Genomic DNA, 14,158 nt, shown 5'->3' with positions numbered 1-14,158 from the left:
TCCTCCCTCAGGCCAATAGGTACTTTGGATGCATTTCATCCTGTCCGTCCTTCCCAAGTTTGCCTAAATTAAAGAAATCTACCTATTCCTTTAAGTGTATAAAAGCACTCTTAAGTTCTAATTTGGACCCGTGGAATCAAGTGGTACCTACCACCAACAGAGGAACTTAAATTTGTTTAGGACCATAGAGCTGGAAAATGCCAGAGTTCCATAGAAAGTGGTTTATTACTTTTACAACAAAATAAGATGCCGTTAGAACTTTAATGAAGAAAATAGTATTAGATTTTTTTGCTGTTGTTAATCCTCACCTGAGGATATTTTTTCCATTGCTTCTTCAGAGACAATGGGAGGGAGAAACATTGATGTGAGAGACACACATCAATTGGCTGCCTCCTGCACACACCCCAACCAGGGGCAGGGAGCGAACCCATGACCTTTTGGTGTGCAGGCTGCTCTAACCACTGAGCCATGTTGGTCAGGGCTATTAGACTTTTCTAGACACTCTTTTGTCAGCTGATGGAGTAGATACTTCAATATATAAAGCTTTCCAGAGGCAGTGCCTGAGCCGGATGGCACAGCTCACCACTGTGTGGACCCCGAGCTGTCCCACCATTCAGTGCAGCTAACAGCTTAGAAGTAGGGCTTGCGCTTGCGGCCGGTGTACTGAGTGTCAGGTCTGACTTCCCTGTGAAGAAATAACGGGCAGGAAGAATAGAAGAGTTTCAGAAGAAAGAACAAAGTACTATTGGGACCCCGTCAAGTGTAGGTGAGCCTTTACCGGTCAAGACCTCCCTTTATCCGCAGCAGCCTACCCCTGGCCCAGGTACTCACTTGCCCTGGCGTCTACGGCGCTCTTTCTTCTCCAGCACCCACTCCCGGGTCTTCATCTTCCTCACCACCCCGCTCCGTGCAATCCTGTATGGGACCCTGTGCCGGAGACACGGCTGTGAAATGATGGATGGAACAGCCTGACTGGCACCCAAGTTAATCCAGGCAGGAAAAAATGGTGAACTTCCTTTGAGTTAGGGGCCTTAGATGCCCATCCTATATAATAAAAGCCTAATATGTAAATTGACTGAACAGCAGAACAACCAGTCAGTGGGGGGCGGGGCCAGTGGGTGGGCAGGGCCAGGCCAGCCAAGGCAGGTGCTAGCAGGCAGAGGGAAGAGATGGTGATGGGGGGGTGGGGGGTGCTGGCCGTTCACTGGCCGGTGCCGTTCCCCTGACTGCCCTGCCAGTCGCCTCCCACAGAGGGAGGCCAAACTGCGGTTAGGCCCGCTCCCCATGGGATCAGGCCTAAGCCGTCAATTGGACATCCCCCAAGAATTCCTGGTCTGCAAGAGGGCACAGGCCAGGCTGAGGGACCCCCCTGAGTGCACAAACTTTTGTGCACCAGGCTTCTAGTTCTACAATAAAAGTTGTATCTTTGAACCACCCCACTCCACCACCACCTCCATCCTGGTACCATCCACTGGGGTCAAAAGCAATTTATATAGGAGGGCAGAAGGTGCAAGGCCCCACTCACTTGCAGGCATATCTGCAGTAGGTGACCAATTACTGGGTCTGCACACATCCTGCTTAGGGAGCAGGCAGGGGGCAAGGCTACTTTTTGGGCAACCTGGGCCAGGATTGGTTCACAAGAGCCTAGCAATATCCATAGAAAGTCAGAGGCCCAATGTCCACTGCTGCCCCTAAAGGCCCTAGTCTGGTGGTGAGGTCAGCAGACCCCATCAGATAGGGGCTCCCAGCAATAAATGTCTGAAGTAGGAAAACAAGGCTGCCCAGCTCGTGACAGCCCTGACAATAACCCTCAAGGGTTGATCTTGGCCTCCAGCCCTGGCTGAGGAGAAAGGAAACCCCCTGCAGCCCCAGGGAAAAGAGGCCTTGAGAACGGAACAGCCTGGGCTCCCTATCCACTGCCCCACCTGGCAGTTGGGATTACACTGTTTCCAGCATAACCCAAACCAAGCAAGGATGCTTGCCATTTAAGTGACCACCATTTCCTGGCAGGCTGGAGGCCAGATAGCAAGAATTAAGGAATGCACGAGTGGAACAATATTGATGCAAAAGAAATGTATAAAGTAGGTAAAGTTTTTTTGTTTTGTTAATCCTCACCCAAGGATATTTTTTCCATTGATTTTTTAGAGAGTGGAAGGGGGTGGGGTTGTGGGGGGTATGGGGAAAAGAAACATTGATGTGAGAGAGCCACACATATTGGCAGCCTCCCACATGCACCCAACCAGGGCTGGGGATCGAGCCTGCAACCAAGGTACATGCCCTTAACTGAGAATAGAACCTGCGACCCTTTGGTGAGCAGGTCGATGCTCTGACCACTGAGAAACACCAGCCAGGGCTAAGTAAAGATTTTAGAAACTTTTACACTCACCTATTTATAAGTGGCCAGAATGTGATTAGAGAGAAGTGATAGTAATGGGAGAATCCCAATAATACTTCTAATAGGCAGTCTGGGGACTCTGAAGGGAAGAGTGAGAGCCTGCAGAACTAGGAGAGACAAGGTGTCTGTGCCAGGCACTGTGCTGAGTCCTGAACAAACATACTCTCTACACAACACACTGCCCAAGAGGGTGGCAATATTCCCCCCTTTTTTAATAGAAAAATGGACGCTCAGGTCACAAAACTTACCCAAGTTTACAGTTAGGACATATAGTCTATAAACACCGGTGTGAGGACAAGAGGGATCCTAAGATGGATGGAAGGAGTTAACAGCTTGTACTTCCTCTGTGAAGCAAGAAATGGGATCACTCACTGGGGGCAAGTGGTGGGTGCCCTAGAGCAGAAAACATCTAGAAGAGCTAAGTCCCCATGGGGAATGGGCTGAGAAAGGAAGCTAAGAGAGATGACTACTGAGGGACAAGCGATCAGACAGCATAAATCTGTGTTGGACACAAAGTACAATCATGATTTTCACTACCGGTGGGCCTTCTAAACTCATTCAATTCTCTGCCCATTTTTCCTCTTAAATGTCTTCAAAGTCTTAACACCTTCCACCCATATCAACCAGAACTAAGAAATAACTCCTTCACTATCTTGTAATTATGTGTTCAACAAATATTGAACATCTTTAATTAACAAGATACTCTTCTGATGGCAGGCCCATAATACCAGCCTCCACCAAGTTTTCATTCTAGTTGGGGATACAAATAGCCAAGATTTAGAGCAGTTAAAGGTGTTAAGGAAGCCCTGACTGGTGTGGCTCAGTGGATAGAGCATCAGCCTGTGGACTGAAGGGTCCCAGGTTCAATTCCAGTCAGGGGCATGTGCCTTGGTTGCGGGCCCATCCCCAGTGTGGGGTGTGCAGGAGGCAGCTGATCGATGTTCCTCTCTCAACGATGTTTCTAACTCTCTGTCCCTCTCCCTTCCTCTCTGTAAAAATCAATAAAATATACTTAAAAAAAAAAAGGTGTTAAGGAAAATAAAGGTAAGGAGAACTGAACTAAAGATAAGGAAAAGAAAAATGGCAAGATTTTTTTTTAACAAAGAAAAAGGAAAGAATCAGTCTTGCTGCTGCGCAGAAAGTAAATGGGAAGAAACAAATACTAGAAGCAGAGACACATGGAGCTGCTTTCAGTAATCCAGGCAAGACTGGTGGTGACCTGAGACCAGGTGGGAGTGGGGAAAGGGCTGGAATTGGGATATACATTGAGAAGAAGGGTGCAGGACTTGCAGACGGACGATTGGCTATGAGAGGTAAGGAAGGTAAGAATAAGTGAGAATGGTAAAGAATGGACAAAGGAAGTCTGGGGGTGCAAACCCAGAGCTCTGTTTTGTTCGAGACATCTGTGGGAAGTTCAGGTATGGACAGGGTGGGAAGTTCAGGTATGGATACTCAGAAGGCGGGCTGGCAATCAGAGGTGGAATTGAAGCCAAGGATATAAATCTGGGAGTTATAAACCTGTACTTGGTGTTTAAGGCCATGCAGAGAGAGAAGGGGTCCAGGTTGGGCCCCCGAGTGCTCTAGAACAGCGGTCGCCAACCTCTTGGACCTCATGGACCACCAGTGGTCCGTGGACCACCAATTGGCGACCGCTGCTCTAGAAGAGGGGCCAGCAGAGTAAACTGAGAAGGAACAACCAGTAAGGTTAAGAGAAAACCATGATAGTGAGTGGGAGGCCAAGTAAGGAAAGTGTTAAGACAGTGATGGGCTGAGTCAGGTCCTATTGAGCAGGCAAGTTAAGATAGGATAAAGGCCTGGCCAGTGTGCTCAGTGGTTAGTGTCAGCCCACACACCAAAGTGTTAAGGGTTCAATTTCCAGTCAAGGGCACATACCTGGGATGAATGTTCTATCCCCAGCTCTGGGCAGGGCTTATGTGGGAGAGGCAACCAATCAATGTGACTCACATCAATGTTTCTGTTTCTCTTTCTCTTTCTCCCCCTCCTCTCCACCCCCCTTCTCCTTTCCACTCTCTCTAAAAATCAATGGAAAATATCCTTGGGTTGAGGATTAATGAAAAAAAAAAAAAATAAGGATAAAGTAGGGGAAAAAACAGAAGTGACCATACATTTGGCAAGACAGGTTGGTGGTGGCCTTGACAAGAGCAATTTGTGATGAGACAGAAGTGTAAGCCAGAGAAGAGGACTGAGAGAATAGTAGGGGAGAAAGCAAGAGGCAGATATGAGGAGTTTTGTGATATAAAGGGAAGCAAATAAACAGGGTGGTAGCTTGGAGTTGTTAAGAAGTAAAGGGATAATCTCTTAGAAGACATGAGAAATTGTGTAGCATGTTTGTAAACTGATGCAAATAGCCCAGGAGAGTAAAGACGAGGATGCAGAGAAAGGATAGTCACAGGGGCCAAGAGGGGATGGGGGCCAGGACAGAGGTGGCGGAGGCAGCCTAGGGAAGGAGGGGACAGCCTGTCAGGCATGGCGATAGGAAAGGCAGACAGTAAGGCTGCAAGGCTGCTTACAGACATCCCAGCCTTAGACAGTAGCAGGCGCTGGAACAAGGGGTTCCTGGTTCTATTACCACCTTGGTGTCACTGTCACATCTGAGCCCGGAACTTGGTGAAAGCAGAGAAAAATGGAGTGGTCTTGCCACCTCCAGCTTCCTCTGCCATGTCTAAGAAACCTAGCGGCAGTAACTCCCTGAACCTTAGGCAGGTTCACCTACAGTTCGCTTTACCTCTTGTTCGTGAATGTGGATTCCTTTGCCTCCTCTTCTTCCTTAATTTCATTTAGGCCCTGTAGAAACCAAAGTGCTTTTAGAGATTCTGGAGATCTCTAAACCCATCTGCCCTACCCTGAAAGGCCTGGGCACCCACCAAGCCTAAGCCCTTTCCACAGGTACTAGGCCCAGCCTCACAAGAAGGGAACCCAAAAGACACACACCCAAAAACTCAGGGTCCCTCACCTTTGGCAGAAAGGTTGATGGCCCAGAAAACAAACAGAGGTAGAACCTAAAACAAGAAAAGTTCAAGGACTCATAAAGCCTTGCAGTGTAAGTCAAGTCCTCACCTTCCCTTCCAGCAGTGCCTCCTGCACTACTACTCTGGTCCACACCACCAGCCTCTACCCAGCAGCGCCAGCAGCACATGGCCCGCAGCACTCACTTCTTTGCTTTGGCGCTGTTGGGGTAGTCCACCACCACACCGCCAGTGAAACCAGCCCTGATGGCCTGGGTCGTAATTAACTCCAACTGCGGAGAGAACATTGGTGAATCAGAGAGAAGCTGGGGGAGCACACTGCTTTCCCTTACTCCTCTTCAGCCAGTCTGGTTCCAGGATGGACAGTGCCTGGGAGAACTAAAGGTCTTCTTTATTAGACTGTTCCCAATTCAGAGTCCCCAAAAGCCACACAGAGGAAAGTGCAGGCTAGAACCAGCCATGGCATACAGCCCCCTCAAGGGAATTACAGAACAAGCAAGTCTCACTTTGTAGCCCAGGGAACCATCTACCCACTCAAATCTCAAGAAATGAATGGCCAATACTGGGGGCAGATTCATTCATGGTATTAGTCAGGGACAGCTCACAACTTGTCTTTCTTTCTTTTTTTTTTAAATATATTTTATTGATTTCTTACAGAGAGGAAGGGAGAGGGATAAAGAGTCAGAGACATCGATGAGAGAGAAACATCGATCAGCCGCCTCCTGAACACCCCCCACTGGGGATATGCCCGCAGCCAAGGTACATGCCCTTGACCGGAATCGAACCCGCGACCCTTGAGTCCGCAGGCCGATGTTCCATCCACTGAGCCAAACCGGCCAGGGCACAACTTGTCTTTCAAGGTCAGTAACTCCAACCTCCTCATTCCTCCTTCATATTGCATTACACTCCTTAGAACAGACAACTGCTGATGTTCTCTCAGTCCCCCACCCCTATTTATATATTTGGTTATGGAAATCAGTTAATATATCACATTAACCCTACTCCACACCCACCACTCCTCCTTGGGATATCAGATCATAAAATATGTCATCAGGAGCCACAGGAACCACTCTCAGATACTCATTCTCTCCTTTTCCCACCAACGAGCATAAGGATCCTATTCTGTCACTTCCCAACGGTAGGAGGGCAGGTGAGTGAGGAGCAGGATACGAACAGTTTACCTGTTCTGGGCCCCTCCCACCTCCCTGCACCTCTAGTAGCCAAGAGGCTCACCTGCTCCGAGTTCTCAGGGTATAGCTGCAGAACAGCTCGGGCTCCACGGACCTGCAAGAAACAGAAACAATCACTGTCTTACAAGTATCCCATGGGGTCAGGACCCAGACTCTCCTCCCTTCCTTATTCACTGCCATCTGAGTTCCCATTATGCGCAAGGCACTGTTCTTAGGGCTGAGGTTACAGCTATGAACAAAAGAGAGAGCCTCTCCTCTGAAATTTTGGAGCTCACTTTTTAGCAGAGGAAGCAGGCTAATTTACAGTAGTGATTAAGAGCCAAAAAGAAAAATAACTTAGGAGGACAAAGGGATTGTGAGTGACGAGACTAATGAGTTTACTTTTGGTTCAAGGAAGGCCTCTCTTAGAGGGACACTTGAGCAGAGACCTGAATATATGGGGGAGCTGGTCATTCAAACATACGAGGGAAGAGCATCTCAGCAGAGAGGCAAACACCACCTTGCTCCCCATCTGAGCATCAGCAGAGGGAGGAGCAAGGGGTGGGAGTTGAAGGATGTGGGCACTCTGAAAGATATGCCTTGTGTGTCCTGGACACGATGTCCCTGTCCTCATTCTGTGAAGTCTATGTCCCCAAACCAACTTCTGATGAAAATTCAGCACAGTGGACACAGGAATTTTAACTTGTCTCATATTTTGACATCAGCACCTTTTGCATTTCATTAGGGAGTGTTAGCCCACTGAATTCTCTGTTCAGGCTGCGGATCACAAAAAGGTTCTGCCACCCCATGCAGTCCCACCTGAACAGCCCTGCCATGGGACTCCACTTCATCACTCTAACTGCAGGGCAAGGGAGGGATAGGCGGCCAGCCAGATGGGGAGATCTTATACTCACCAGCACAGAATAAAGAGAAGAAAAAAAGCAGTACAGGCGCTTGGCGGGAATGTCTGACTTCTTGTTAGCATTACAGAGCCACTGCACAGCAGAAATGCTGAAACAGGAAGGGACCTAGTCAGGCAAGTGGCCAGCACACCCCTGCCTCGTCAGGACTCATACACCACACACGCTGGATGTCCAGGTAAAACGCCCCGCCACTCCCTTTCTTGGCATGTGCAGGTCCACTCCAGGTGACTATTCTACAACACTGGACCAAACAGGGTTTCCCGAAGGTCGGCATTAACTTCCTTGAAGTCAGTCCAGAGAAACAGTTTCTCAACCTTTTTCTACATGTATCTCAGTTCAAAATTACTCATCATATCAAGGCTCTCTGCCACCTACCCTTTCACACTCCCTTGCTCCAAAATCAAGGGGAACGTGTTTTATAGCACTTACAAAGCCATTCACGCACTCTCTTCCAAAACCAGTGCCTTCTACTTAAATTTTCAAGCAGCTACTATGTCCTTCTTTCTGGCATTCCCTTCCTCGGTGCTGTGAACGCCCAACCCATTCACAGAAGCCCAAACAAACCCTGCTGACGTGTCCCACTGCCTCTCCAAGCTTTGACTTTCCTCCACCACTCTCCTAGGTCAGCACTTAGGACCACCTCAATTGTTTCAACAACCTATCTCTCCTCTCTTCTTCTAAACAATCTTCCTAAAACAAAGAACTACTGAATAAAGCCCCAACTTCTTAGGATGGAGTTTTAAAAAAAAAAACACAGGCCCTAGCCAATGTGACTCAGTGATTACAGTGCCAGCCCATGCACCAATCAATGTCTCTTCTCTCACATGGATGTTTCTCTCTTTCTCTCTCTCTCCCTTCCCTTCCTCCCACTCTCTCTAAAAATCAATGGAAAAATATATCAAGTGAGGATTAACAATAACAAAAAAATTTTCTAGGACCCAAGTCTACATAATCTCAACTTCTATGAAATCTTTCATTCATGCCCACGATCTCTCAGACTCTATTCCTTCACTCAGAAACCCTCCTTGATTTTCCAAATTCCTCCCACCCTTCAAGACCCAACCCTAACCCCTCCTTTCTCAAAGCTTGCCTGTGCTCTTTTTAAAGCTTTTTTTTAAAAAAAATTGATTCTAGAAAGAGGAAAAGGGAGAGGAACAATTTCAATAGATTGCCTCCTGAACGCATCACAACTGGGGATCGAACCTGCCACTTTTGGGGGGGGGGGGGGGTTTTGGTTTATTGTTTTTTTAAATATATTTTATTGATTTTTTACAGAGAGGAAGGGAGAGGGATAGTCAGAAACATCGATCAGCTGCCTCCTGCACACTCCCTACTGGGGATGTGCCCGCAACCAAGGTACATGCCCTTGACCGGAATCGAACCTGGGACCCTTCAGTTCGCAGGCCGATGCCCTATCCACTGAGCCAAACTAGTTAGGGCAAACCTGCCACTTTTTGGTGTTCAGGACATTCCAATCAACTGAGCCACCAGCCATGGCTTTCCTGTGCTTTTCTCTTCACAATTCAGGTGGTCCCATGACTCCCCAGTGCACAGCCCACACTCAGCCTTGTGTTTAACCAGTCCATATCTTTTAGCAGCTAATTAACCATGACAGGGACAATTTTATTTTCAAACTCCACAGCAGCCTGTACAACAAGCATGTCAAACTCGCGGCCCACGAATATTTCTGCAGCCCAGCCAATATAATGGTAAGATGCATTTTAATAAAAATTTCATAACTTAATTTTTACAATATCCTGTTATACATAATCCTATATAATAAAAGGCTAATATGCAAATTGACTGAACAGCAGAACAGCTGATCACTATGACACACACTGACCACCAGGGGGTAGACACTCAACACAGGAACTGCCCCCTGGTGGTCAGTGCGCTCCCACAGGGGGAGCGCCACTCAGCCAGAAGCCTGGCTCACGACTGGCAAGTGCAGCAATGGTGGCGGGAGCCTCTCCCACCTCCGCAGCAGTACTAAGGATATCCAACTGATGATTTAGGCCCGCTCCCCGAGGGCTCCTGGACTGCGAGAGGGTGCAGGCCAGGCTGAAGGACTCCCCCCTGCCCCAGAGTGCATGAATTGCGTGCACTTGGCCTCTAGTTATTAATAACGAAATACAACGTTCGCTAATGACTACTATAATCGTGTTGCATTCATTTCCCTTACATGCCTTACTCGTGGGTGCACCATTTCTCTCCACTAATACTAGCAGCGAATATTTTAGCAGCTGATTGTCATGTCATTAGTCTTGCACTGACTTGTTTGGTGTGCGCAACAGGAAATATTTCGCTTTCGGAGAACAAGAAAAATAGGTTTATTTGAGCCACGTTTATCAATTTGTGCAGTTATTCAGTGTCTGGTAAGTTAATGTTCAAGAAAAAAATATTAATTTTTATTAAAATGTTCTATTAGTTTGTGTTAATGATTACTCATTTATTTCAGCCCTTTGTATTCAGCATGTCTCTATGGAAATAAACCTACGTTTCCATGAAAATTGAAGCTTTTTTTTTTATTGTGGCCCACATAAAACTTAAATCTTATTTGGCCCTTGTTAGCCTTTGAGTTTGACACGCTTGCCCACCAGGCCCCCCAAGATGGCCACCAGGCCTCCACGATGACTGCTAGTGGCCCAGAAGACCACCCTTCTCCTACCACACAATCAAAGCAGACAGAGAAACTGTGTCAGAGGTGCCTGAACCTCTGGCAGTGCAAGAGAATCACAGTAGATAGTTTTGAAATACAAAAAATACCTATTTTGGGGCCTTGCTCTAACCTTATTAACCTAAAAATCACACAGGATGTATAATTTTCAGTTTCCCACGTGACTCTGCTGCACAGCCAGGTGTGGGAAGCAGGTCTGCAGAACGAAGAGCAAAGCATGAAGACTCTTACCTGATACAACCATCAAAGGAGCCTGGTTTGAAGGGAATGCCCTGGCCCATGTCCCCCAGAAGAAGGTCTCCTTGTGCTTCTCGGTCCAAAGCTGCATCTGCATCGCAGAAGAGCAAGTGAGGGAAACAGACAATATGCATAGCTGCTCCACACTCGTGAGGGTAGCCACCCCAGTGCTAAACAGAACATACTTACCCAGCATGGCAAGGCTGATGTCGATGCCCACCCAATAGTGCCCCTCATCAGAGAGATAATCTCCACTCAGCCCAGTGCCGCAGCTGGAAGACACAAACAGGGACTCAACAGTGTGAGTAGCAAAGATGCCCCACAACCTGGGGAATCTGACTGGGCCCCAGGATCTCACCCAATATCCAACAGGAAACAGGGCTTCTCATCAGGCAGATCAAGGAGCTCCAATGCTCGCCCAGTCATCTTGGTCTGCACATCAATCATCCTAGAGCTAGGAAGGCAGAAACACACACAAGTGGTAAGGCTCTGAGCTAAAACTGTACCCAGACCAAAAAAACCCAAGATCTTCTAGGAAAAAAGAACAAGGTGCTCTTTCCTGGTCAACAAACTCAACTACAACTATTTAATATATATTTTTTTTATTGATTTCAGAGAAGAAAGGAGAAGGGGAGAGAGAGAAACATCAGTGATGAGAGAATCATTGATCGGCTGCCTCCTACACACCACACCCCCTACTGGGGATCGAGCCCGAAACCCAGGCATGTGCACTGACCAGGAATCGAACCTGGGACCCTGCAGTCTGCAGGCCAATGCTCTATCCATTGAGCCAAACTGGACAGGGCTCAACTATAACTATTTAAAAGTAACCCCAATAACAGCGACATGTTATTTTGTTGTGGCACAAATTATAACTGCACCTGATGCAAAGCTAAAGGGAACAAATCACTTAACTAATGACCAACCATTGGGCATTTTCAAATCTATCAGGCTTTGATGTAGTTTTATTTAAGAACAAGTTTTTGGCTTGGCTGGCGTGACTCAGTGGTTGAGCATCGACCTATGAATCAGGAGGTCATGGGTTCAATTCCCATCAGGGCACATGCGTGGGTTGCAGGCTTGATCCCCAGTGGTGGGCACGCAGGAGGCGGCCAATCAATGATTCTCTCTCATCATTAATGTTTCTCTCTCTCCCTTCCTCTCTGAAATCAATGAAAAAATATTTAAAAAAAAAAAAAGAGAGAGAACCAGTTTTCTGGAAGAATTATCCACCATAGTGACCTCAGATATCAGGATCAAGAATCACAACAAAAATCTACAGCAGTGCTGTCCAGGAGAATCATAATACAAGCCACATGACTTTCCAGTGGCCACAGTTAAAATGAAATTAAATATGTAAAATTAACTAATAATTAACCAAATCCAATGTACCTAATAATTTTAACATGTTAAGGGCCCAGCCTGTTTTGTCTTCCGGAGGGAAAGTATAGTGTCAGTCACCAGTGACTGACAGGGCGCTTAACGTGTTAACCCAACATGCTCAAATTATTTCAACACGTAATCAACATAAAAATGATCAATAAAATATTTTATATTTTCTTCATGCTAAGTAATTCAGACACTGATGGCTACTGGTTACCGTAGCACAGAATAGGTCTATATTATATCTGGCTTTCCAAAGATCAGGTATCTGCGGACTCTTCTACAGGCTGGTTTATCAGAAAGGACAGGTCTGGAAGTCTGTTCTAGCCTTCACCTAGTTACAGAAATAACTACCCTCCATGAAATTCAGATACTACACCAACAGCTGTCGAGAGGATTTAGCGAGGTTATGCAAATAGGGGCACCCAGTAAACATTTATGAACATTTCCTTTCCCCCAATATCATTAACCACTTACACATATCCACTGCCTCCTGCCTATTTTACTACATGTGTAAAACAAGTTGCCACAATAAACTGAAAACCCAGATAAAAATCACTCCCGTATTAATGCTGCGGTAACTGAGGCCCAGAGGGTTCAGAGGTTTAACTAAAGCTGACTTGGCCAGTGTAAAAAATGGGATCAACCCAGGTCCCTTCCTCCCACCCCAACCGCCCCAAATTCTTCACGTTCTCCAAGCAATGCCCCAAATGAGGGCAACTTGCGGGTCCCCACCCCCGACGCCGCGCAATAGCCAGGCTGCCTTACTTGCGCATGTATTTCCGGGCTTCATTCTGGTCGTAAAACTGCGGGAAAAGAGAAAGAGAAAAGGGTAGTAAGGGGGAGAAATCGAAACGCCGAGCTTCTCTAAGACAGAAGGGCGCCCGAGGGCCGCAGGGCTCACCAGCTCCGGGGGTCCGCCGTGCTCCGGTCGGCGCCCGCGACACGCCATACCCACGCTTCGACCGCACCACCGCTGCTAGGGGCTCCCGAGTCCGGAGTGTAGAGCATCAGCGCCGCGCCTGCCCCGTAATACGCATGCTCCACTCCTCTCCCCGCCTCCTCTTCTACGCGATTGGCTACCAGGATGACGCTCGGCGAACAACGCGGGCCTCCCATTGGCCAGGTGACCTTTGCACCGCCCTCCAGACCCATGCAAGATGGCAGCGCGACACGATCCAAGGTGGCCGCGCTTGTTATTGTGGAGCTTGTGGCGGGGTCGGGGGCCCCCGCAAAGCCGGGTGTCCTGCCACGGCTTAGAAGCGAGGACTTACTCCCGGGGCGACGGCCCGTACTCGCGCACGGCCCTGTATGAGCTGCTCGGCGTCCCGCCCTCGGCGACGCAGGCGCAAATCAAGGCCGCCTACTACCGGCAAAGCTTCCTCTACCACCCGGACCGCAACGCGGGGAGCGCCGAGGCTGCCGAGCGCTTCACGCGTATCTCCCAGGCCTACGTGGTGCTGGGCAGCGCCACCCTGCGCCGCAAGTATGACCGCGGCCTGCTCAGCGACATGGACCTGCGCGGACCCGGCGTCCGGCCCTCCGCGGCGCCCTCCGCGGACTCCGGCCCGGCCCGCACCCCGTCGCCCGCCTCTCGCGCCCACAGCTCGGGTCAGGCCGCGCCGGGGGCCGGCCGCACGATGTTCAACTTCGACGCCTTCTACCAGGCGCACTACGGGGAGCAGCTGGAGCGGGAGCGCCGCCTGCGGGCCCGGCGGGAGGCCCTGCGCAAGCAGCAGGAGGATCGGGCCAAGAAGGGCTTGGGCTGGGACGAGATCCGAGACACGACTTTTGTCGTCTTTCTCCTCGCCGTCTTCATCGTCATAGGCATTCGTTCTTAATCGCGGGAGAAGGCGAGGGGAGCAGCCCCCCAGCCCGACCCCAGAAAACGGCCTTTCCCGTCTTGAACCCTTCGCTTTCCACAGTCTACCTCTGCTGGGGTCCGAAGGAACCGCTCTCCCCCTTCGCTTCCCCGCTCGCCCAGCTTAGCCTCTGACCCGCACCTCCTCTTCCCTGCGGTCCAGGAAAAGGAGGCTTTTCGGTGCCCGAGAAGGAGACCCCTATGTGGACAGCCCTGAAGGCCCGAGAGTGAAGAGTTTCCTGGAGTCCCCTGGGTGCCTGCTTCCAGGGGTTGCCTTCCGGAGGTTGTCAATTTCTGGAACACTGGGCTCTGGCTTTATTGTCGAGCTCTGAGCAAGGAAATGTCTGCTCCGGCCCCGTGTTTGTGCCATGGAGCTCTGTAACCTTGAAACGTGCAATGTGGCCAGTTGTTAGCGGCCAAAAGAAAAATTCTGAGGTGTGCAACCTTGTCTTTCTGTGAGTTCCCCAAGCCACAGGTGAGACCCGACACAGGCTACACATGTGACATATAGAAACCTTGCGATGGT

At 49.0% G+C, this 14,158-nt stretch overlaps 2 protein-coding genes across 2 annotated transcripts; one reads left to right on the top strand and one right to left on the bottom strand.

Annotated features, from left to right (window-relative positions):
* Window positions 1-206: 206 nt before the first annotated feature.
* Window positions 207-13,105, bottom strand: BUD23 (BUD23 rRNA methyltransferase and ribosome maturation factor). The gene is made up of 12 exons (XM_081089818.1): window positions 12,676-13,105; window positions 12,540-12,577; window positions 10,747-10,842; window positions 10,578-10,660; window positions 10,383-10,479; window positions 7,466-7,562; window positions 6,616-6,666; window positions 5,569-5,654; window positions 5,370-5,415; window positions 5,142-5,200; window positions 832-927; window positions 207-685 (listed from the first exon to the last, which is right to left on the bottom strand). Exons 1-12 carry the CDS (start codon window positions 12,721-12,723, stop codon window positions 631-633), a joined length of 852 nt encoding a protein of 283 aa, XP_080945944.1. The 5' UTR covers window positions 12,724-13,105; the 3' UTR covers window positions 207-630.
* DNAJC30 (DnaJ heat shock protein family (Hsp40) member C30) lies at window positions 12,932-13,612 on the top strand (the record flags this gene model as incomplete). Its single annotated transcript, XM_081089819.1, has 1 exon — window positions 12,932-13,612. The coding sequence occupies one exon, from the start codon at window positions 12,932-12,934 to the stop codon at window positions 13,610-13,612; it is 681 nt and encodes a 226-aa protein (XP_080945945.1).
* Window positions 13,613-14,158: the final 546 nt, after the last annotated feature.

This window comes from Myotis nattereri (genome assembly GCF_964212035.1).
Source record: "Myotis nattereri genome assembly, chromosome: 4".
Taxonomy (NCBI): domain Eukaryota; kingdom Metazoa; phylum Chordata; class Mammalia; order Chiroptera; family Vespertilionidae; genus Myotis; species Myotis nattereri.
Note: the sequence above shows the minus strand (reverse complement) of the source record. Positions and strands in the feature narration are given on the sequence as shown.

What these genes read in the sequence shown, in the direction of transcription:
- BUD23 (XM_081089818.1), bottom strand. Translation starts at nt 12,723, where the DNA reads ATGGCGTGTCGCGGGCGCCGACCGGAGCACGGCGGACCCCCGGAGCTG. An exon ending in TCCACATTCACGAACAAGAG is followed by an intron (nt 928 to 5,141) that starts GTAAAGCGAACT and finishes TCTCCGGCACAG; the next exon opens with GGTCCCATACAGGATTGCAC. An exon ending in CGCCGTAGACGCCAGGGCAA is followed by an intron (nt 686 to 831) that starts GTGAGTACCTGG and finishes ATTTCTTCACAG; the next exon opens with GGAAGTCAGACCTGACACTC.